The sequence below is a fragment of the Spea bombifrons genome, chromosome 3, assembly GCF_027358695.1.
Source record: "Spea bombifrons isolate aSpeBom1 chromosome 3, aSpeBom1.2.pri, whole genome shotgun sequence".
Taxonomy (NCBI): Eukaryota; Metazoa; Chordata; class Amphibia; order Anura; family Pelobatidae; genus Spea; species Spea bombifrons.
Genome location: NC_071089.1, coordinates 15,400,789 through 15,427,141, shown reverse-complemented (window position 1 = coordinate 15,427,141; position 26,353 = coordinate 15,400,789). Strand labels below are relative to the sequence as shown.

Below are 26,353 nucleotides of genomic sequence, written 5' to 3'. Positions count from 1 at the left end.
AACTTGACTACACTTCGTAGTGGCGGCTTCTGATCTGGGGTCACACATGTATATCAGTTGGCCCTGAGGGGTAGTACCCCGCATTCAGAAGCCACGGATCTGTAGCCCCTTAACAGTTCACGAGAAGAGGTTCTACGAGTCCCTGATTCCTACTCAGAACTCCTGCAAGGCCCCAAGGACAGGGTACCCTTGTCTTAAGGTATTCAAACAGGATGTGTTTCTAAACAAAGCGTTTCTGTTATACAAAGCCCCAGAACATAACATTATGATAATAGTATGGTTGGACTGCATGTTCCAGCAGTAGTTATAGTTATCACACTACAGATGGAAAATGTAAGAACAATTCAAGCTGTACATCAGGTGTAGGAGTAAAATCCCAACAAGAAAACGCTCACAACGCTGTACATAAGGCACCGGTACTATCGCACATAACATTATTACGCTATAAGAGCGTAAGCTGGCATCTTCTCGGCCAGATCTCCTTTATCGCGTTCCGGGAGCTTATCAAACAGAATCCGAATGGCGCACACGAGCGACAACCGAAGGAAGTGAACGCTGGGTGACCTGACACAGCTGCTACAGAAGTTTCCTCCGAACTTTGGCAGCTGCACCAAAACAAGAAACTGAAGTTTATATATAAATAAATCAAAGGGCAAAAAATGACCCCCTTTCCCCTTAAAGTTAAGTTCACGAATACCAAGGAAAAGAAACACACTCGATCACGCATACAGTATCTTAGATTAGGTCAAGAAAATATTTTGGCAGCTTAAATGCAGTGTGTTTGTCGGAGGAAAAGAAACAAGTAAATACTCTACTTCAGACATTCTCAGAGAGCGTTCAAACTCGCCAATTTTGCTACTTATTACGTAGATCGAGCGTCTTTCATGCAGCAGAAGGGCTGAGGTGGATTACATTACGTAAATTAGTGAGATGCCTTCAGAACTCTCCCCACATTAACTGAAAATTATTCAGGGCCACCTCTGTCCCTCCCTACAAGAGAAGCTCACGAGCATCGACCTTTCCTAAGGCACAGCGGTATCGGGAATGTATATACTCCGCTCTCTTACAAACTCCCAGTTTAGTCAATTAACCCATCAAAGCAGACAAACATACCTGAAAGTCTAAGCAAAACTGCTTCTGATGATAAAATGTTACCTCAATTATCATATCTATACGATTTCTTAACACCTATTTGTAGGATTATAGGTTCTAACTTGCCAAGACTCCAGAAGACCATGAAGAAGCCAGCACTGCCACATTGTATTCCTAGTTATGAGAAAGGGACATGCGGTTTATTCGGTAAACCATGTGTTCAGGTGGATGCGGTTACGTCACATAAAAGGGTCATTCCTCATATTTAAAGGGTTTGGTTGGAAGCCTTGACATGTTGTATGTGAATGAAACCCCATGTAAATCCTCCATTTGACTCCCAGTGCAGGATTAACACACGCCTGCTTAACTGGGCAGATGAGAAGATGTGGCAGACAAAGCGTGTGGACCATTCACTGGTTATGTAAAATGTATACTTTGTAACACACATTTGGCTGGTTACTTATAGAGATAATTAGCTGCGGTGAGTGGAACCTCCTGATTCTGAAACCACTCCAGCTGGACTCAATCGAGCAAACTGGGGAGTCCGATTAAAACCCGATACATGTCTTGTGAGTCACAAACATAAATCACCGTGCGAATGAGCTGACAGAGGATAAGCTGTTCACAAATGATGACTCCAATTTACATTTTAAACTGAATACCGAGAAAGAAAACAGATTACATCTGATGATCATTGCAGCAGCTGTATAATTGCACGGAGATGCAGGGACGGATTCCTTCACGGTGCAGTCACGGAGGTGCAAGTGTCCAAGAAAAATATTTTAACTTGGGATATGACATGCAAGGACTTACTAATTCTCTTCAACGCCCAACTGATTTATTTGCTTTTAAACTGAAAAGTGGGGTAGGATTACATTAGAGTGGCTGTTTTTGTAACAGATGGGGCCGGGAATGGAGTTGGGGCAGATGTCCCTCTGAAAGCCACATAACTCATAGGGTTAAAAAGAAGAAACTATGGACAAGGGTCTATAGAATGTATGCAGGAATTGTAAATCCCCAAGAAAATATAAGAAATGCAATGGGAGGGAATTTCCCAAAAAGAAAAAAGCAAACAAAGTTAAGTTTATTTGCAGCTACATAAAATACAACTTCATGTCCTTGAAAAGAGAAAGATTTAGAAGAACCCATCACTTTCTGAATGTCTCGCCAGTTACTGAAAGCAAGGTAAGATTAATACGCAAGAGTTAGACAGCTGATGATACCATTCCTTCTTAACGGACAAAAAACCAAGGCTTCGTGTAACATACAACAGTAAAAATGCTCAAGGAGTAAGAAATTCAGCAGCCACCGGGTCCTATCGCTTTGGTTAGGTTGTGCTTTTGTCTCATTGACAAACCTTGCACAATACACAACGTTGTGCTGTTTGCTTCGCTCCAGTACACAATCTTAGGTGTGATTTCAATACAGCCTTTGATTATTGCAACCAAGTCACAATAAGTGTTGGGGTCGCATTCAAACTCCATCAATAGGTCAAGATAAAGCTCTTTGGCCAGACCGGGACACTTGTTTTATAGGTCCCATTACAGGAAGGGCTCCTTGGCATGCTGGGTGGTACGCTACTCTTCATGGTATGGCATTACTTTTATAACGACTGAGATATCTGTTATTCTGTAACAATGTTCCTGCTGTGAAAGAGTTTTGTTGAAGTGTGTGTAAACGGCCCAGCCCCAAGCTGGTAGCTTTCAGGTGTAAAGGTCGTCAGATTAAAGCGAACGCTGCTGCCCTTTATTACACTTTCTCACATTTGCTCACAGTGCAGACTCGCTTCTTTGAGTTTTATTAAAAAGCTAGATATTTCCGGTTATAAACAGCAAGGCCGCTGCTGGCTGGGCTACTCATTAACATTGTATAACAATTCTATACATTAACCCATCCTACCTATGGGAAGTTTTACACCAAGAGCCTTCCTGAGTCTGGTTAAAATCCAAACACTATGGGATTTATTCCAACAAACAAGGGGTCTACAGGAGAGTCAAAACATTTTAATCACTCAACTGAGATCCATTATGAAAGACTGGCCCTAGACAATTGTTCATGTAAGAACAGTTGACTCGGTCCTGTATAACGGAGAGAAGATTCTCAAGAGAGAATTTCTGACACACACAGACAGACACACACTATAGTTAAGTAGCAGCATGGAAATGTTTCAGCTCATGGTTTCATGAAACCACCACCAAGAAGAGAAATGAATGATAAGACAATGCACCCATGTCAGCAATATCAGCTAGCATCATAATGTTAAAAAAAACAAAACAAAAAAACCCCAAAACCAACAAAAAAACAGCTTGACAAATTTCAAGGCATTGTGTGTGTGTGTTTGTGTGTGTGACTCAAGCTCACGGCACAGATAAAGCAGCAGTCTGGGTTTAGCCTAATACTTATTAGAGAAGGAATTAACTGTTTGATGGCCACGAGAGTGGATTGGAAATGCATTGCAAATTAACTCAACACATTTTTTTCCATACTTTTCCCCATTGACACAGCGCAGGATTTTTATTTTGATTACCGTCATGGGTTAATGAATAAAAATGTAGACGGGCTGACTGCCAAAAATATAGGCTCTGATGCATGCCATCTTGTAAGTTTTCCTGTGATTACATCACTAACTTTAAGTGCTGAACGGCGAATGAATGAGAGCGCACCGAATGACCTCTACGTTTCATATGGCAGCCGTTTGTAAAGAACATGTACAGGATCTACAAATCCGCACATGAGCCAAGAACAGCTTTGACTGGCCTACGGGGCCAAGAAGCGTAACAGCTTCATGGTAGATTGAATGCTGCTTGAAGAAACTGCATTTGATGAAGTTGTTTCACACAGCTGGCTTTAACTACTTAAGAGCTAGTCTTCATAGTGATTTTCTTACACAGAAACTAATTCACAAGCGTCAAAAGAATGATCGTTACACCAATGTACAAACTGTCTTGCGGGTAAAAAATGACAGATTCTGGAGGAGAATCTTGTGTATAAATGTATTTTTATACATATGCTCAATGGTGAGCGTTCTCATTCCATGATTTCCAACTTTTCTGTCTAATCAAACATGATACAAGTAATGGATCTGTCAATGAGATTTTTCAAACTGTCCTAAAAAGCGAAGGATTCCATTAAATCCGTGCCCGATAACTAGTGTGGCTTTAATAAGCGTAGTAAAGCTGCGTGAAAGTGACTTGCTGAACACATCCATCCCGTATCCCCACGGCACGCTCCTGAAGTTAATGTACGGTATTGCATGAAAGCGAGGAGCAGAGTCCAGTTTTAGCCGTGGAAACTTTTCAGTGAGAAGCCTGGCCAGGAAAGGCTGGACTCGCCTTTGATTGAGCAGGAAGCGCTCAAAAAATATTTACCTTCGTAGTAACCGACGCTTCCCCTTTAAGTGAGGGCAGATGTTTGTGGGTTCCTGCTTCATTTCTACTGTTACAGCAACGAACCAACACCTCGCTGGGGTTTAGTGCATTTTTTATTTTCCTTTTACTAACAAATTTAAGGAGACAAACTATTTCATGACTGACGGAGACAGAGATGAGTGATATGGAGCTGATGATATAGTTCTCTGAATGACAGACAGGTGAGCAGTGTAAGGTACCATCACCACCTGACGATCAAGGTATTAATACTCGGGCCATATCCCGCTGGTACAAATTATTGTATTTATAAAAAAACAAACAAAAAAAACAAAAAAATTATCTGCAGAAAATGTGGTGTCGTTACCTGCGCTATTCACGCCGCTGGCATACGGAATCAACAGGGTTTTGTACAGAAGACAAAGAGAAGTGATTCTCGCATTGAAACTTTTTTTGTACTAAAGAGCACACCTAATGCCTGCTCTCCCCTGCCTGGCCCAGGGAGCAATGAAATCAATGACGTTTCACAACAGACCTCCATTACAGCTCCCATGTGCCCACCTCGCACACTCAGCCGCCACTCAGGTAAGTTGGATGGCAGGCCATATCTCTGGCCCCTCCCCTCAGCGTGTTGGCCCTGCCCCCACATACAGCCATGACCCCCAACATAGGTGTTCTGATTGGGCGCAGGATACATTTCATGCATAAAACCAGCTTTCCAATTCAGATCAAATGACACAAAATCTCCGTGTTCCGGTGCGAAGCGTTTAACGCACAGATGTGGAATTGTGTAGTTGTGCAGTTTTTATGCGTTCCTTTACGGACAGGTACCCTTAGTATCAGATTTTCTATCTGGACCATAACGAGGTATAGAACATACTCCACAGAGCTGTAAAAAAGCCTAAAACAGGCAGATAATGAAACATATTTTATTTTCTCATAAACCAACATGATTGGCATTTTCCAAATGGCTTTGAAAATGTGAATTTTCCTTTTTCTCTGTACTTCTTGCCCTTCGCAGAACAGTACCCCATTCAGGAGATCTGTGAGAACGGCCAATTCCATGATAGCCACTGTATTTATTTTAATTATTTATTTTATAACAAAGGATCCACTCAGCTCAGAACAGCACCGTCCCAGTGGTGTAATGAGTGCTCTTTGTGTCTTCATGGGTTTCTGGAACAAGCATGACTGAACACATGAGCGCGCGCTCCCATAGACACGCAGCCGCTCTCAACAACTAGAATATCTAACAATTGGTTACAGCTGGACAAAATATCAAAATATATACAGTGACATATGGGGCCGTTCACATGACAAGCTTACCCCCCATGAATGTCATGTATTTCAGGAAACAAACAGCAGGCTATAGGTGCAATAATACAGACAGGTCATTGTACAGACAGAATCAAACTATCTTGTATGGCTGTAACCCATCAGGAATAGGCAGCCTTTTCAACTTGGGATGCAGCTGAAATTCCAATACGTATCACCAAGCTAAATACAAATTGGTCCTAAGACACTAGAGTAGAGTCCATTATCAACTACCCTTCCACAGCATTGACTATTCTCCTTCTCCCATTAGCCTATACCTAATGAATGTAATTTCCCTCTTGTGTAGCGAAACAAGAAGGAAACCCACACATTGATAGAAACATTGGCCTTGGGTAAGAGGGTAAATGTTTGGACCAAATGGTTAATTAAGGGGCCTGGGAATTGAACAGCATCAGTATTGATGAACTGGAGACATCCTTCTGTGAAGTTTCAGCTCTAGCAGTAATGGGACGCACCGCCTCGGTGGAGTTCTGGTCATTAGTCTTCCCAAACTCTTGCGACCTTACATTTTTGTAGAACAAGGCAATCCATTTATTTAACACAGGGATGCCTTTTATTAGATGTATCTGGAGAAATCATACAAAATCAGTTGGTGAAGTCTAGGTTTCCTATTATATATATATATATATATATATATATATATATATATATATATATATATATATATATATATACACAAAATCTTACAGATCTACATAATTACTTTTGACACAAGCCTTTTGTCTTCACAACGCCTTGGCGATAGTACACAGCACACAATCCAGCAACACTGGGAAAAAGTCCATTCAGGAGGAAAGCACTTAGCCATACAGCTACACTCAATGTTTTTAGATCCGTTAAACTGAATGACATTAAATAAAAACACACAACCCTTATGTTTATGCATTTTCTCCTTTTTATTTTTCTTCTCATACTAGAATTAGAAATTCAGATTCTTGTGTCGTGCTAAGTACTATGAGAAAATCTGCTCACCTTTCTGTTCTCTGCTTATTAGGAAATGAAAGCCATGGATAAGATTGAGATCTTAGGGAGATGTAAGCTATACTACTAGTACTAAAACAGTGTTTTGGTTACAGATAACATAGTAACATACTAATTAAGGTAGAAAAAAAGGCCAACCTTGCTGTTGGTATATATGTGTAACAAACTGATTGACAGGGATTGTATGCGCCCTCACGTATACATTATAAAGCTGCTATACAGCCCAACAGATAATATTAGCTGATTTACAGTGCAATCTCATTGCCTTGGAGACACTTAATGACACTGGTAACATATTTACACAGTTACCTTTTAGTCCATGCAAAGTTCATATGCAAGACCAAGCAGCAGCTGGAATTAGTTCAGTGTGTGATCTAGCCTCCAATTGTTTTCTCATATTATAAAATTTCATTACTTTTCATGAACGTTTTCTGTGCTTTGCAAAAACATTTCCATTAAAGTCTTCCCAGTAGCCAGGGCTGCCCAAAATGCAGTTCCTTGGGGTTACCAAGACTTTCAGAGTGGTCGGTATTTAGCTTGGTGCGTCACTGACTTGTACACCGATCAGCCAAAACATTATGACCACCTGCCTAATATTGTGTAGGCCCCGCTTTTGCCCCCCAAAAAGCCCTGACCTTTGAAGGCATGGACTCCACTAGACCTCTGAAGGTGTGCTGTGTTATCCAGGACGTTATCCAGGACTTATTTGTCCAGCATCCCACAGATGCTCGAATGGATTGAGATCTGGGGAATTTAGAGGCCAAGTCAACACCTTGAACTCACTGTTTGTTTCTCAAATCATTCCAGAAACATTTTTGCTTTGTGGTCAATCCCATCAGGGAATACAGTGTCCATGGTCTGCAACAATGCTTAGGTAGGTGGCAGGTGTCAAAGCAACATCCACATGAACGTCAGGAGTCAAGGTTCCCCCGCAGAACATTGCACAAAGCAACGCACCACCTCCGTCTGCTTGCCTTCTTCCCATAGTGCATCCTGGTGCCACGTGTTCTCCAGGTAAGCGACGCACACGCACCCGGCCATCCACGTCATATAAAAAAAGAACATGATTCATCTTCTTCCATTGCTCCGTGGTCCAGCTCTTATGCACACGTGCCCATTGTAAGCGCTTTTGGCAGTGGACAGGGGTCCGCATGGGCAACCTGACTGGTCTGCAGCTACGCAGCCCCATATGCTACAAACTGTGATGCACTGTGTGTTCTGACACCTATCAGAACCAGCATTGAGTTTTTCAGCAATTTGATCTACAGTAGCTGGTCTGTTGGATTTGACACACGGTCCTGTCTTCGCCCTCCATGTGCATCAACGAGCCTTGGTCGTCGATGAGTCTGTCGCCTGTTCACCGCTTTTGATAGGTACTGACCACTGCAGACCGGGAACACCCCACAGGAGCTGTAGCTTTGGAGATGCTCTGACCCAGTCATCTAGCCATTACAATTTGGTCCTTGTCAAAGTCGCTCAGATCCTTACACTGAGATCCTTTCCTGCTTCTAACACATCAACTTTGAGGATAAAATGTTCACTTACTGCCTAATATATCCCACCCACGGATAACAAGATTATCAGAGTTATTCACTTCACCTGCCAGTGCTCATAATGTTATGCTGTAAACCTAAAACTCTAGCACGATTGGAATTTATATCACCGACAGCAGATCCCTGGATCCATGAGAACAGTGAGATTTTAATCGTTGATGGGATTTAAGAAATTGTTGATGTGACATTGCCTTCACAGATCATCTTCTTGCAGTGAAATGGATATTTTTTGAACCAAATAAAGGACTTAAATATAAAAACACATACATTGCCACACATCCCCTTAAGGGTACTTAATCCAGTACGAACACAGGCCACATAGATATTTTGGAAGGGATATTGAAGTTTCCGGATATCAATGGCCTTTTATTTTGAAATGCTTGTAACAAGTAGATTTGTTCTAAATTCATTGCGGGCATTATCATTTATAGGTGATTATATTCAAGTGACTACCTTGGCCATTTCCAAATATAGCTTTTGTATGGGGATATATATGGACTGCCACAGACTGATCTACTTCTACCACCTTGCAGTGGAATCTCTCTCTCTATAATGCTAAATACGTCTGAACCTTTTATCTAACCAATTTCATATTATTACAATTTATCATCCATGTTCGGTGTGTGTGTATTAGATGGAAGCTTGTTTAAGTAGGGCTCTCTTTACCTTGTTTCTGTCCAAACTGTGTTGTGCACTACTTGTTTTGTCCTGGTTATCCATTGTACAGCACTGCGTAATATGACAGCGCTATATAAAATAATAATATATGTGCGTGCGCGCGCGCGTGTACACATCGATCCCACTTACAGCCAATATGTGCATGACTGATATAATCTGTAATAAATGTAACGCCTGCACGACCAGGACATTTGGAATCAAATAAAACGTATCAGTACTGACACCTCACACCAGACCCTAATAAATATTGTAGGGAGTAGGGGCCAGACACTTCATAAGCAATCTGATATTTTTAAGAGCCAACGGAGAGCTGCAAACAGAGATCCATTTAAAGAATTAGGAGCCGTGGTATCCTGAGATCTACACCTTAAATACACCCCATCAGGCTTCAGAAGTCTGCATCATACAGTGCAATTCTAACTCTGTTCATAATTAAAAGACAAGGATGGGCCTTGGAATTCCTCTACGCCATGTTATTCCAGCACAGAGGAGGGCAACGCTTCCATGCTGATGTCAGACAACAAGAGCCCTTTGGTCTGCTGGAGTAATTCAGACTGTTTCCTGTATTTAAACCCCACCCTGGACAAGATCGCAGTCGCTGCTTTCTCTCTGCCCCCCCAAGTGCTTACCCAACGTGGAGAGAATAAGCGGCCTTTTGTTGCGGGCCTCCTCCACACACCCCCTTATAAATTCTCCTGCTTTTCTCCTTTCTTTCAAGTCAATCGCCGGAATGAGAACTGACACATTGGTGATTTATGTCCCACGGCAAAGACTTTAAATATCCAGCAGTTTCACACAATTTCACATAAATCGCTCCGTTAAATACTGTATGCAACCAGTGAAGAAGTCCCTAAAAACCTTAATCTTTGTTCCACCTGCCCAGCCCAAATTTCCATGTTAAGTTTACAGTCTTAGTTATTGTGAAACAGCCTTCCACCAGTTGTGTCCCAACCACCAAGATGCACCAAAATCCAGGGAAAGGAACACATTCGGCCATGCACATGTCCACAAAGCAGGTGCCAATACTGCAAATAATACGGGTCTCACCAGAATGTAACCTAAACATACAGAATGTTCTGCATTGAGCTTGGAAGCTCCAGCGTCGTCCTGGTGTTCATGGTGAGTTCATACATTCATTGTAGATAACCAACGACTACAGCAGGGATTAAATACATGGAAATAGATCATGCCCTGCAAATACAGGGGGTCATGCTGTGCTCTACCAGTTTCATTGTGCGATAGTCTTGAGTGATCTTTAGGCGGCAGGTAATCAGACACTGTATCTGAGGGAGTGTCCCACAAGATGCTTTTATCGTTATAGTCACTTACTTATTACAACAATGCATACGGGACTTTGTGAAAGGTCATTGCTTGGAGTACTGTCAGTATGTGATGCGCGTCTATATATTATACATACACACACACAGCTGTGCGCTGGTTAGAAGGGCACACTATAATATATAGCTGTATTAAGGAAAAAAAAAAACATATGGTGCTAAATTAATACTCATTTGTTGAAACTGAAAGGGACAGGTAATATGCGATCTTATATATGATCTTTCACTGTTGTGTAGAGCAGTTAAAGTGACATTCTGAATAATACATAGCCTGGCATGGCAACTGTCAAAGAGCGCATGGGGTATGGCAGTGTAGCTTGGAATACAATGGCTGCCCTGGCCGGCAAAGAATACTCCTGCAGCGAACCGTCATTTATTCTCTGAGCGAGGCTTTCAGGGCATTATACAGGCCGCTGGGACACACAGGGTTAAGTAATGGCTAGCAGGATTGCACACAGAAGACCACTCCTCCTACATCCATTGTTCCCAAATGTGTTGTTCCCTCATTCCACAACATGGGGTGTGACAGTCATCAAAACCGTTCGATATTCACTACAGCCGAGCTCAACTGCATTCTATCCTCATTATTCTCATTATACGACGCAGGATAAGGACCCTGCCTCCCAACACATACCGTGCGCTTTAATTGTGTATAAAAGGCAGCAGCCTGATTAATAAAAAAGACAATAGAATCTAATGTCACTCATACTCTTTGGTACATTGCCTACATTATTTGCACTGCATTTAAGATCAACTTTCAAGCCCCATATCATAGCAACCCTGCAAACAACATGCCCAGGAGACAGCCCCGCTTACCTTGTAACTGCTTGAACCGTCCCTCAAGCTGGTTGTAATTGTAAGGAACCTGGGCTGTGTATCCGGGGGACAATGGCCCTGGGATGCTAGAGGTCCGCTGCAATTCCATTTACCAAACAAACACTACAACGCGCCGCACCGAAAGAATTCATAAAACGCACAAAGTTCCGACACACGCGCAGGCGGCTGCCAGTTTCCTTTACGACCACGGCTGGTGAGACTGCACAGTCTTTAGGTAAACAGGGGTTAGGTACAAAATCCACAGGCACGTTTATGACAAGCTCCGAGTATTAGATTCAAACCGTCAACCAGACAGGATCTGCCAGGACAGCGGGGGTTTCAAAGCCGGTCTAATCTGCCGTCGGCAGTAAGTGTTTCCAGCATGCTGGATGCATCGGCAGCAGCGTGAGAGTAGTGGGCACTCTTCAGAAAGCCTGCAGGAGCAGCAGCACACCTCCTGGAACCTTTCTGCTGTAATTTAATCAGTAGCCGCGCTGTGTATTTAGTGGTGATGTCACTTGATTAGCATAAGACATTGTAAAGGAAACGGAGGCCGTACCAAGCCGCATGCAGAGGGTAGGAGGGAGCAACGACAACAGGAACACACAAAAATGCACAGCATGAGAAAACATTCGGGGGGAGAAAAGATCAATGGCTAACAGCCTTGCTAAAAGTACATGTTGAAGGACAGAATGCTATAGGGGATTTTCTAGCGTGATTACTCACAAGACGACTCTTGGTACGATCCTGAGCAAAGCTCCTGGAATTACAATCTTTTGTTTAAGAGCCTCATGTAACGGAAAAGTGTCCGATTACCATCAAATGGAAACGAGGACACAGTTGTCTCCTGGTCGCTTTACTCAAATCAATAGATGTCACACAGTTGCGATGAGCAATTTATTGCTTTGCTTGAAAAACCACACATTGTATCAGCGCGTTGTTCACAATGTAACACGGCATTCTGCAGACGCACAGCTACCTTTACAATTATTATATAGCAAATACTAAATGTTTGCAGACAAAAGTATCTTTACAAGATTATTAAACATTACATTTAGCAGTATGAATGTTCGAGTGGAATAAAAGTACATCACTTGTGCGGAGTAACTATTAATGTCAGAACACGATCAATGAAAATAATAATTGTGGTCTTTTAATCGTTTTAAACGGTCCTGCTAGTTTATTTAATGAAAGCTTTAGGATAATAAGGCACAGAAAGGCACACATCAAAAACCTTCATTTAACATCACTGCGCTAAAATGCATTAAACAAGTTACACAGGTCTAAAATACGCATGGCATTAAAGGCGCAGTTCCAGCTATTCTGCTTAATTTAACACAGCCTTCAGATTAAACCACCAATGGAAAGAATAAAATGACATACCTTCTAAGGGTTAATCGCTGAACATACTAGAGAGAGCAATTAGTGGAACAGCACCCCTAATCGGTCATTTATCATGAGGTCAAGCACAGGGTTTATTACCTCAAATCTATTTGGTAAAATTTTAAAAACATCCATTTGTTGTTTTTTTTTGCACCACTGAAGAGAAAAAAAAAAAAAGTGTAGTTGCTTTTTTCACGCAGGACAAGATTCGGTTTTCTAATAAGATATCATTTAGGGCTGGGCTGCTCCTATAACTGTAAAGGTGCCATGAGTTCAGAATCGATGGCCCACATACCATCAGTAGCCATTTAAAGAAAGGGACAATGGCCTGACATTTCTTCAATGAACATTAGTTACAGACGGAGTACGCGTGGATCAATGATCTACAAACCTTTTAGCGGTTCAAAGGGGTATTTAACGGCTTACTACTAGTTATTTTATGAATCCATTAAATGCAACACAGTTATTTGGTTCAGAAGATGAAGACGTTTACCACCGAAGAGCATGTGGGGCAAAACTTTCATAACTTGGTACTGCCCTGCCTCTAGTCGTTGAGATGGTAATGGAGGCTAATAACTGAAATTAATGGCTGTCAACATCTTCTTTGCGAAGAAAATAGGGTAGTTAAGGCTGCGCATGCTACGAAGTATACGAATGTGTTCCCGTATTGAATGAGTAAACCCAGAGAGCAGTGACAGGGAATGCTGGCACATCCCAACCGGCCGACATTACCTGTGGATGTAACGAGATCAGCCAGAACAATCACTCGCCTGTATTATCTCGCATCGTAGGCCAGTGTCAACAAACACGAGTGTGACGGTTCCATATGTTACAGTCAAGCACCAATATCTGTGTGTTTCCTCACTGCGACACGTCTTAATATGCAACAGAGAGCCTCACATCATAAATAAAAACTATTTCAACGTGTTTAAGAAGCCAAGCCATTGACAGACAAACGGGATAATGTACAGAAAGAGATGCTGGTGTAAAGTCTAAAACCGTACCGGTTAACTCAAATTGGTTGCCGCAGTGATAGTTCCAAACTTTGCACTGTTTTAGATATAGGAACAAGCCTCATGGGACTAGAACATGCATATGCTAAAAGTTAGCTGGAACAGTCCAATGGTTTCCATGGTTACTGCTCCACATTGGGTCTTATAAAACACTGACTGTCCAACGTATCTCATCTTTGGTATGCAACTAAGCAGTATGCCAACTCCGTTTATGTAGGTTATGGGCACACAATCAGAACATACAAAGGTCAGCTAGGCACGAAACAATTTAGTACAAAATATGTACTGTATATAAATAGCCAAATACCTTAAATGTTTTCAAACCTAAGAGCAAATTTATCCAGAAGGCCAACAATGGTGACACTCTGTCCCAAGAATCCCGGGCTCCACCCTCGGCAAACAGCGTTTCTATGGAGTAACCAACACCCCAAGCCTAACTATCGATAAGGCACACAAAGATGTAGAAAAAAGTCATGAAGTGTTCACACAACCATTATCCTTGGGATTGGGTGTTTGATTTACTAAAGGCTTAAAGAATCAAGGACATGAAATCATACACAGATGATGCAAAACTGTACGGGATCCATTCACTTACAGTGACCTGCAGATTAAAAGGAACGATTCTGATTAAAGTCTGCCAACGACTGAGGAGCAATTACTTTCAACAAAAATATGGCCGCTCAGATAAAGAAGAACATGGTTTAGAAGTTCTCAAAGAGTGCTATGATCACCATGAGGAACGTATTCAGATGTGGGCTGGCATATTGTATAAAGTAGGCTCGTGTGAAAAGACTGGGCAATAATCTACTTTAGATTTTGTCACACTAATTAGTTCGAGTTAAGGAAGCAAACGCCTTGGGCTTGCCTGCCAAGACAACGTGGATAGAGCCAGCATCCATCACTAGATTGTAGGCATCATAAAATAAAAATACTGGAGGAAAGTGTGAGATAATGAGATCATTACCTTTATTTCCTATTTTAAGGGACATTTGGGGGTTTTGTATAAAAAAATATTTAGCTTAGAATCTAAAAAGTTGCCATATTACTATAGCAACCAATGGATTGTTTCTACAGTCTGGACCATACCATGGGTTGCTGTGCTGATCTTTGCACTACGATCACTTTTTATATGCAATACGCAACGTATTAGTTGTGTAACTGTAGTAAGTCTATATAAACAATAAGTTTTATGCCAAGCAGTTACACACGTAGGAGCTGGCAACACACCCTGCCGCTGTGAGATGGGATGACAGCAATCTCAACTACAAGCGGCTCTTAGTTTACACTCCACACTTATACATCATGTCTTATAGATCTAGGCACTGGGCAGCATCACTCAAAGAGAGGGGTGACCGATGTGTGATCAACAATCTTTTCTAAAGCCTAGAATAAATGTAGCCATGTGATAAAAACTCCCACGATTCTCTGCCAACATTTGATTGCTCACATGATAGCAGGTGAGACGTTGCAGGATTTATTTTGATAACTAGTTATATTCTGCTGATCTGTGATAGGGAAGAAGGAATGTCAGTGCTTCCCAGGTTTGATGTGCAGAGGCTTCTGATACCCCAGTGTTTCCCTCCCCCCCACCATTACAGGGGTCCACCCTGGGACATCTTGAGGGGTGTGGCCGGAGGCAGGAAGGGGTGTGGCCAGAGACAGGGCCAAGACTGCCCTCTTACCTGAAGAGCCAACGTGTGCTTCATAGCTTTATGTGGGAGCTGCAATAGGGGTCTCTGTTGCAATAGAACAGAGCTTCATTGATTTTACAGCTTCCTTGGAGCCCTCTTCCGGCCCATGATCCCCACGGTCTGTAAAGTGGCACAGGTGTTAAACTGGCCAGGGCAACCCCCCCCCCAAAAAAAAACAGGTCTGTCCTGCAGAAAATGGAGAAGCTGGGGGTTTGTTTCAGGCTCTCATTTCTTCCTCGCAGCACCACAGGCCGTTTAATCAGCCTCTCTGATAGATCTGACCTTCACTAGATTTGCAGCCCAGCGTTTCGTAGGACGTGACAGATATGAAGCTTTCTTCCACAATATGTTGTGTTACTTATGGCTATATATACAATATTTACCCCAGGCTAAAGAAAAGGTGATCATACCTGGGAGTTCAGGGTTATGATTATTTAAAATAAGAAGCAAAACCCAGTCAACTCCAGACAATTTTACTTCTCCACAGGGTTTAACAGATTTGTTTGTGAATTGCAGCATTTCTTAGACCCCCAATCACCTCTCGCGCATTAAGAGTCTATATGAAGGCCTGATGAGAACCAGGAGTTACGGCTTCTGAAAGTGTTTGCACCGGTACCTACATGGACCTTTACGCATGTGTCAGTCTGTCTGTGATTTACCCGTATTTTAAAAACCCTCTTAACACACAGCTTAGATCTACAAACGCAGAAGAAATTGCTTGCTTTGTGGTCAATGACTCAACCAAAGCAGTTATTGTTGTGTCAGAGCAGGTCATTTCAAAAGTTATTGCAGCCATATATGCTTGAATCATACCCCATTACACACAGATTCCTTCCTGTCACAAGGGAAACGACTTTGGCAATCCCACAAGCAGATATGGACTTCATCGTCCTGAAGATGTCAGTTGGCGCTTGATGGATGTAAAACAGCACGGAGAATGATTTACATGGTGTTCATTATCCTGCGATGGTGAGATCAGACACAAGGTGGTCTCCCCTGTGCTATGACCCACGATATGCAGTAGCGGGTACACGCAGAAAAGGGACCCATATAACAGTGGGCGACCAATGTAAAGATCTGTATGTTTACTACAGAATTCATGAAGTACTCTGGGAATGTTGTATTTCCAATTCTGTGCAGCAGTATTTTAGAAATGCCATGACTATTTTATGTTGGTAGGTTTCTTTCTTAATCTAATACACAAACTATGCTGCAATCTAACTTTAAATTGCCCATTTGGCTGTCCCTGCGTTAATAAAAACAAATCAGAGGAGTACACAAAGAGTTCATCCTTTCAGAAAACAGACAGTATTTACTGAAATTTAAACTGTAATCACATTTTAAAACCACAGTAAGATCATTCTTCTTACACCACAAGCTTTATTTACAAATAGTTGGCTTCCGCCTGCACAAGGAAAATAAAACAGAAAGAGGAAAGCCTTGTAAGAAATTCTGCCTGTGTTTTAGAGGGATGGAAACTTGAAAGCCCAGAATGAATCAGGCTTTAGGATCTTCTCATCCATCTGCCTATACTGAGGTCAAAGTATGATGAGCATAATTCACCTGTAGTTTCACCTCCTTGGTCTCTGGACCTCAAGGTTTTATTTGCACTTCTGATGAGCACGTGTTCTGGGATTCAAGGGTTCTCTGTGATCTGTTCCTGGCATGGTCATCCCAATGTTTTCCCCAGATGCATGTAGTTACAATAGAAATATCAAATCAGTGTGTGGACGGACTAGCACCCATCTCCCCTTTGCTAGTACGGAGTATGAATGAAGCATATGGATCTTATTGACATTTCTTGCCTCTCATTGCAACAAGTATGACAAAAAGAAAAATGGAGATACACGGTTGTTGCTCAACAGCAATTGCCATGATGTTCAAGCAGCCCCTTGGATGCTTACACCGTTTCTAAAAGAAATGCCTTATGTCATCCCTCTATCCTCAAAAATAATCAGCCGCCACAAGTTAAATATATTTCCCCCCCAAAACCCAAGTACAATAGGCTCTTCACTTGGAAATCACAAGGCTTTCATGTGCAAAGAATCCCAAAACATAAAGCTTCTTCTATTCGTAATATTTTTACGCTGTGAATAAACCAGTTGTTTAACTCTGCATTCCGAAGATCATCGATTTCAAATTAGACAAAAATATGTTATTTTTCCCCAAAGGCAAATTATAATTTTTCTTATCGCATTTCATGCAAGCTTTATGCATGAGAGTGTTTTATGTAATATCTGTGAGCGTAGTAAATAACAGTCTATGTTATATGAAAGTGTAGCTTTATGCTGGCCGCTCTAGGACGGCTGCTGAGGAACATCCCAACAGAAACCTGCTCTGATTAAACTATCAGGCCAAGTTCCCAATGACGTACCGTAGATTCTTATGTTTTTATATTATTCTGTATAATAGTCTAACGTTATAATAATAAAGTGTGCATGTATATATGTCTAAACTATACTAAAAAGACAAAGTGTAGAATGGTTCATGAAAATTAAACCCAAGGTGGAAGAATAGTTCAGCACAGACATATATACGGTATATAATATTATATATATATATAAATAAAAGGTCATGTCACCATGGGAATCGCTGGTCCCAAATTGTGTCAGCTTGTTTCAAATTGCCACAGTGTGATCTTGCTCTGTGTGAAAGGCAATTTAGGGTGCAAACAATTGTATGATTTTCCTGGTGTCACATGTGAAAACCACACGTGCTCCTCAAGTGCCGTGTGCTTGCTAGAAGCGGACAATATGTCAGGAGGTTAGCAGGCACAGAACTGCAAAGCATTCTCCGGTCTTTGAAGAATATAGGAGGTAAGCATTACTGTGGAGGCTGGCTGACATTATGAATAAAGGCATGGAATACAGGTTGTTGGGTGGGTGGCGAGTGTAGGGAAGGCTCAGCTGGCTAACATTGTGAATAAAGGGGTGGAATACAGGTTGTTGGGTGGGTGGTGAGTGTAGGTAAGGCTTGGCACGTCATTTTAGTAATGGGCACATACACTAGTATGGGAACTACAATGTAGTTCTTATGCTTTCACGTGATGACAGCAAAGTAAATGGAGCTGTACTCAAAGTGAATGTGTAAACCGCAGGGAAGAAGGAGTTTCTAAGGTGGGAGATACCCAATTATAAGGGCTTTGAAGTATTAATAAGCTGTTACTACACAACTGACTCAACTCCCTACATCTCAGGATTTTTAGTAAGCATGTGTGGTGATTAAGATACCCGCGGTGTCATTTTTGTCACGTCTAAGGATTTTTGCATTAATGTACAGCTCGTTTGCACAATACTACAAAAATAAGTTTAGGATCGCCACAAACAAGTAAGTTTGGTCAGATTCGATATCCTGTATGCCAAGAACGGAGGCTACGAGGAGCTGGAGAACTGAGAAAAACTGAAACCATGGGATCTCACAAAGCCAAGAATTAAGACTCCCTCAAACAATTGCAGGGCTTCCTTTCATCTGTTTCCTACTTCAAATCAACAAGGAAATTGCTTTCTTTACCACCCCATGTGTCCCCCCCCAATAACTTAAGATCTTCATACACGTATCCTCGTTTTGAAAAAGTACCATTAGCAATTTACGAGCCGCTCTTCATTTCTGTAGTAAAGAGGAGTGAAGTACGATGCAAGCCCACCAAAGGGACACCTTTCATCATTCAGAAATGGGCAGGAAACCAATGGGAAAAAGAAGCTCTGAATATGATGTCATATTTTAACCATTGTTATAGAGATTTTAAAAAAAGTGTCCCAGCCAGGAGACATTTCTACCACTTGATTTTCATTTATTAATTAGACAACAAGTTCATCACGTGTTTTCTCCGGCTGCCAGACCTCCCTCGTACTGCTGGCTGGCGACAATCAATGAGGCTTGTTTTGCAAAGTACATTAAGCGTCCAAGGAGGTATTGTGGCTCAATTACTGGCAACAAGCCATGTTTCAGAAGGATTTATCCCCATTAGATGCAAAACTAAGTCAAAAATGTTCTCCCGCACAAACCTAAACAGCAGAATGTTTCCCCTTCGTACATTCTACTGCTCCCAGCTATTTCATCACCAAGAAGGTGAACAATGGATTCCACACTGAAAGGGTTAACATTTACATTGTCCCTTTCCTGGCAAAGCAATTGTTTCTCACCAAGAGCAAACATTTTTATTTTACTTTTTGTCTAAAAAATGCTGCCATTTGCAAACAAGTGAAACACAATCCTGATCAATCACTGGGATTAAAAAGCAGATATATATATTATATGGTTATCAGATTGTGCGTCATACTTTACTACTTTTAGGAGATTTTTCCCTTCAAACTTTTTTAAAGCTTTAGAAGGAAAGTAATTAGCCACTAATAAATGCATAATTCAGAGCCCGTGTTTAGTGTCCACGCAGCAGTCACATCTGGAGCTTAAACTGATTAAATGTACATTGAGACGGACATCTGCTAATATAGTTATCCTGGTTTTAGGTTTCTCTCCTGTATCAAGTGAATCCTTCGGATGTCCTTCTCCGTTGACCTGGTTCGTTCATGGAGCGCTGCATGCTCGTTTATTATTTAAAAGCATCTTGTGGCCTTCAATCCTTCGCTAAGGTAATTCTCTGTAAACCAACACATTTCCTTCCAAAGAAATATAACACTGGCTCAATAATAATCAATAATATTCTTAATACTTAAAACATGGACAAAAAATATACATGTATAAGCACATACTATTATTATTAAATTCAAATAAATCAAGCTCATATATCTAAGTACACTGGTTTTAAAGAGCCTTTGGGAAGATAATAGAGGTGCGTCCATGAGTAATTCTCTAAACATTTTAGCATTTTTGTAGAAATCATCAGAAAACCAAAACGGTCCAAAAAGCCGAACGTTTCTTACACTCAGGAGCCTAATTATGCGTGCGTGTTCAATAAAGCCGTTCTGCTATGTACCAGAATGCAAAATGAAATATCTATTCTCTTCCGTAATGCATGTCCTTCACTCCAGGATTGATCTGAACTAATGACTTCCCGAGTGAAGTCTGCATAAAGTGCCCATTAACAGGACGCTAATGTACCCGGGTGCAGCTAATCATTTTTCTGTCTACGCAGTTATGTTTAGTGTTTTTACTATCAAGCTTGCCAACTATTGCTACAACCCCCCATGATATTATGCTAGCCTATGTCCAGTAAAATGCTGACTGGAGATGATGGGAGTTTGACACTGTAAAAACAAGTTGTTTGCTATTTTTGGTACAGAATAGAGGATACACACAATCCTAAAATATCCCCCTGTCCCACCCCAGATGGTAGATGGATTTGTGATAATCAGAGGAGTAACCCAAGTCTCTTCCGAGATCGCGGAAAGATGTGCAGCGCAATGAAGTTCGGGAGCGGCCATGAAGGCATCCTGTTTATCTCTGGGGATCCTGGCAGCCTTGGGAATGACGGATGAAGGAAGCACTTCAATAAAAAGATGGTCAGGCTGAGGAAATGGGTTTCTCCAACGCATGAGCAGGGGCTTCGAAAAAGCCTGGGGAGGCCACCCTCACGCTTCCTTTACCTAAGGGAATGTTGACAATACCGGATCCTCTCCCTGAGAGCTCTATTGTATGAGATAAGGAAAAGTATATCTGTTCCTTCTAAAAGAATGCTTAAGATCAAACTCTTCTGGTCTTCTCAGACATCTGGAAAGGCATTTAGCGGAGTGCAGTTCCTTCGGTGGTAGATGGACCCCTTGGCAGAGATAACTATGCTGCAGAATGGGTTACCCCACATTTTGATATAGATCACAGATGCGAAAGAATACAGAAAAATACAGCCGATGATTGCTTTCCTGTCGGTAATATCATAGCTAAATAGCAACATAAATGTTAAAACACAGGAATTCCCGCAGAAAAACAGATTTATGAAGCATTCCATGCTGATATGGATCACGAAGCACACTGCTGTAAATAAGAAATGATCGTGGATAAAATTAAATTGGGGTTAAAAAGGTTTGCACCAAACCAAATGAATTAGTCTTGTTACCTGTTCTGATTTTATTATAAATATGCTATATTTGTGAATAAGATCATATTGACCATAGTGATGCTGATGAAGACCAATAAAGGCCTACAGCAGTCCAAACGGTGCGAGCTTTGGGTTTCTTCTAACAAATAGTTCTGTTTAGAAACAAAAAAAAAACCTGCACCATTTGAAGAGCTATCCTATTTCTGACCTCATAAGCCAAAAGGGGGCCAGCTTTATTGAAGAAACATTGTCCGTATGCGTACCAGACTCAGCTATCAAGCATTACATACAATTCCCCGTACAAACTTCTCCGTGTTTCAAAGTTCAGATCCTTTATTGCCATGAGAGGGAACCTTGGAACGGCTGAAAAGGGCTGGATCCTGTCATATGAGCCACAATACAGCGTTCAAGCATAGATTGCAGGGAAGGGATAGAGTTAATCGCACAGCCACAATGCCCTTGACAAATAACTGCTCTAAAACGCAGATTTCAATCATGTGAGCTTGTGGTTAGAGTAACCAGGCTGTACATATAATCAGATGAATGGTGCGGATTATATGGGACACAGATAAACACTTAAGGTTTCACAGCAGAGTTGTTCAGAAAACGCCAACCAGAATTGGGTAAAAAAACTGAACGCAGCGGGGTTACAGGGCACATGAAGGGTATATGAAGGTGCATAGCAATTCATTTTAAAGGTAGGTTATATTCTCTACATGGGGAGCAAGAAGGAACCCAAACTATTTCAAGACCAATTCAACACATTTCATGTCAGTGACAGAATAGAGAGATCAGGGCACTTAAGGCAGTCATATACCCCGTATGACAGGCTGTGGATAGGGTTTGGCTCCATGACCAACCCTTCACCAGCCTCCTGGCTGCCAACCCATTTACTAACCTTTGCAGATTGTGAGCAACGCGAGTGTATAATCTGCCCGGCTGGGACCTGGAGCCACGTTTATGCCTCAGAGTACAGAAGAAAAACTTGCCCAAGCCATGGCACAAGCGGAGGCGGTATCAAGAGTTTTGGCCACTTGTGCTGCTCAGTCACATTATCCAAAAAATACCAAGTTAATGTCCCCACCCAAAAGAATATTATAGTTCTTTTTATGGTTATTTTAATAAGCCGCTTCACAGATGCGTTGATGCCAGTTTGATACTAAACTATTAAACACTAGAATGCTTAGGGTGTCCTGCCGATACATTAGTCAGTGTCCATGTGATTAGGACCAAGCTATTCTATTGTTTACCACAAGGTAGTGTTATAAAGGAGTCAGGGTAGTAGATTGTGCCAAGATAACAGAACATATACTCGTGACTAATATGCAGCTACCTGAATTCATTATGCAAAAACTATAACATACATTTGGAAACTAATTTTGATACCACTAATAAAAAAGCCACTTTAAAAGCCCTAGCGTGGTATGTCACACGACCTTTCCAGGTTTTGGGAGCTTTAGCAAGTGCTGTAGCCAACCTGCAAGCTCATTCCCTGATCCTGTACTACAACTTAATGGGACCGCAACAATGTTTTACTGCTCCACAGATACAGATTTTAATCTGACTTATCTCAGGTGACTTGGCTTACCTGCTAGAGCTTTGATACGTGAACGTTCAAACAGCCGGGCAGAGCTGTTCTCGTTGTCCCATTCATCGTCCCAGCGATTGTTGACATCGCTGTATTGCTGTTGGATCTCAATGTTGTCGTAGTCAGTCGCGACAGCCGTCATTCTGCTCTTCCTTAACCGCTCATCAGCTTCAGTTCACTCGGATCTGCAGAACAACAAATCATTTGGTTAGCGAGGGCTTCTAACAGGGGTATGAAGGCACAGGGTATTTCACAGGCATTTTAAATTCAATTAAGAAAACAGCTTGGAAGAGGACTCTAATTTCATTTACTGACCAGACAATATTCCTTTAAATAAACTTTTCAAAAACACACAGCCAGCAAAACATGAAAGATCTCGAAAAATTTCCCGCACAAATGAACTGAACCTAAAATGAAGGACATACACATGTAGCGAGGCAACTGATCTCTGATGGGGGCTTTGTTTTCATTTCAAGCTAGCATTCATATTACATCGTAAATTCTATGTATGTATATATATACACACACACACATATATTATATATATATACAATATATATATATATATATATATTATATATACATACACATACACACATATATACATGTTCATAAACATTAAAGTGCACGTGAAGGCTGCATGTCCCAAGGGCCGCTTACATACACAGTGCAGCATAAAACATATACCTGACGTTTAACAGTAACGGGAGATAAAACAGACTGTTTCTTTAAGCTCCACCATACAGAGGAAATGAATTCGTCTGCATACATGCCACACGATGATGTCATATTAGAGCCAAAACATTCCCGAAGTTGCCACTCGTGATTCTCACAATTATCTAAAACAGACTGTAAACAGTCGATAAGAAAAGGAAGCACAAGGAGCCGACGATCTGAGTACCGAATGTCATCAATTCTAAAAATAAACGCAGAGCTTAAAACAAGAATTATATTGGTGGCTTTCATATAACATCATGCCTACAATAAGCAAGCCACTCGACTCATTAGCCAGCCGGCGGCACCTTAATGGTTTAATGGCATATTGTTCCCAGTAAAAGCATTTTTCAACATCCTCAACGCACTTTTTATTAGTTCTCCTAAGACACAGATTTCCATGATGTTATATTTTAGGGGCCATAAACCCCTTTTTATTCACGTATAATCTGTAAATCTGGGTGCAATCTCCTGCTCCCAAACCCCTCCGTGCTGACTGCTTTAGGGCGGCGTTTAAAGGTGAAGTTCCACTTGTTCCTCTCCCTTACGGCTCGGTTCTGGGCGCCTCTGCTTTTCTTTACTCAGCACATCCTCTCTTGGGCAACTAACCGTACCCCTTTAGATACCGACACCGTCTCTATGCTGACAACATGCTTATTTCTAACCTCCAGCACCTCCAAGAATGAGACAGCAAATAATCAAGTCATTAATAAATGAATGTTCCTGGAAATAAGTGGATTATTTCTTGGAAGGCTTTGGGTATTGATCAGTACTAGGAACATTAATGCTGTATTTAGATCTAAAAGTGTTAAGCTTGGCACTTGTAAGGCCGTTTCGCAGTCAGTTAAATGGTCTACCTGGGTGTTTAAGAGCCAGTCATTAGAATTCACCCTATAACGGATGAAAGTTTTAAAGCCTTTGCATTCTTTTTCATGCATAAAAAATCGTTTCCTTGTGTATTCAGATGATTTATTTCATGAAATTGACAATTTTCCTTCAGAATCCTTTGAAACTGCCAATTCATTTTGTCCAGGGAAATGTTTGCAAAGGGTTATTATATATCTTGTTAAACCATCCTTTATTACATCAAACACAGACCTGATTATTGCCAGAGTGCTTTGTATTAAGAAATAAAGAAGAAGAGAATCAAACTATAACCCCAAATAGGAGGAAAATAAAAATAATAGAAAAAGCCATTCACTCCTCTTAGCATTCCACACAAGGGTTTAGATGATGCCTTTTACTGACAGGGGGGGTAGCGGACCTGGTACAGAATCTCTTCTCAAATGGCTAAGCACTGCCACCTGCTGGCCACATATGCTTACTGTAGGCTTACACTATCTACTGAAATATCTCAGAGAGCTTACACACCGAACTGTGAACATGCGCAAACTATTCAAACATTAATAGGAAAAACAGATCTGAGAACAAACAAGGAGCAACACAAAAAAATTAAATGTCTACAATTCCTATAGCTATCTGTCTGGCTCAGCACCATGGGGGTCATATAACAGCAGATGAAATGCCAGAAGGTTGTCGATCACGGATATAACCAGCTACAGCAACAATTGACCAAAAGATCTGCTTCTTACCCTCTATGAGACCTTGAAAGCTTTTGCAAGATCCAGCACAACAAACGATGACTTCATTGAACACGCAAGGATCCAAATAACACAGGCTCTGGGAGCCGGGCCCTAAATAGCGAGCACATTGGCCCCACACGCTATGGCCTTTGTAATTGTCAATATACAAGCAGCGCATATCCTACCATCACCAAGTCATCTTCATCGGCTATTTTGTTTATTGCTTTGCAAGGCACGGTATACAACGCTGGTTTAAATGGTCTATGAGAATGTACAGGACAGCGCGTCGGGGGTTAAATGGCAGAGAGAGGCTGCTAGTGGAAATATTAATTCGGTCACTTTTTCCAAATTCCAGGCAGAGCTAAAGGGACAGACAGGGGCTGCCGAGACAAAATCGTGTTAATGCTTCGAAAGAGAGCCCACGTCCACATTTTCTCCTTATAATCCCAGTTTTAATTTGACGTGATTAGCTCGTATTTTAATGCCATCACGTTTCCTTTAGGCATCCAACAGTCATCAAAGGCTTGTCTAAACATATGTTCATTTCACCAGCTGGAACCGGTACACATCCAATCGGGACAATTGGGAGCAGAAGTTAAGAGCCAGATGGAAAAAAAAAATAGCCATCAGCTTGTTGTTTTTGGGAGTCAGGAAGGGATGTATCCACCGACATCACCATATAACAAAAACAAAAGTTTACAGCAGGAATTCAGGAGCCGTTCTATCCTTGGTGACAGGCATAGGCTGGAACTGCCCACCTGGAGGGTCTATAAAAGGCCTCTTAATAGAGTTCAGCCCAATATCTACAAGGACACGATTAGTTACCGTTTGCGTATGTGTAAGATAATTACATATAATGTGAACAGGGGCTATAATCAGGGCTAACCCGTTTCTTTTATTGGAATACGTACCGCTACGGATACAGGGAAACTAGTCTCTTTAATAACCCCGCATTATGGCAAGAAAACTTAAAATATTTTCCAAAAATTGTCGAGCATCACTTTTTCATCAGCGAAACGACCACTTTACAATTATACACAAGAATTTTATCAATAGGAATAATCTTTACTTCTTAATGTATTAAAAAGGTACAAATACCCACTAAAGTAAGTCGACCGTAACGTCAAAAAAGAGAGGATTTCAAAGTATGGCTACATATATTTATATAGCTTCAACATGCTGACAGACGTCACTGGGCTATAAAATACGGCAAGTGAATTAATAGGGCTAAA

General features: G+C 41.4%; 1 protein-coding gene across 2 annotated transcripts in view; it reads right to left on the bottom strand.

Moving 5' to 3' along the window:
• SPTBN1 (spectrin beta, non-erythrocytic 1) overlaps positions 1-26,353 on the bottom strand; it is a 76,245-nt gene that overhangs the window by 35,380 nt on the left and 14,512 nt on the right. The window contains exon 2 of one of the 2 annotated variants that reach the window (XM_053460211.1): positions 22,825-23,009. In XM_053460211.1, the coding sequence (XP_053316186.1) occupies positions 22,825-22,966 (142 nt within the window). In that variant the 5' untranslated portion in view covers positions 22,967-23,009. Of the gene's footprint in view, positions 1-11,157; positions 11,608-22,824; positions 23,010-26,353 lie in introns of those variants that run through there. The other variant, XM_053460212.1, reaches the window with a different exon arrangement.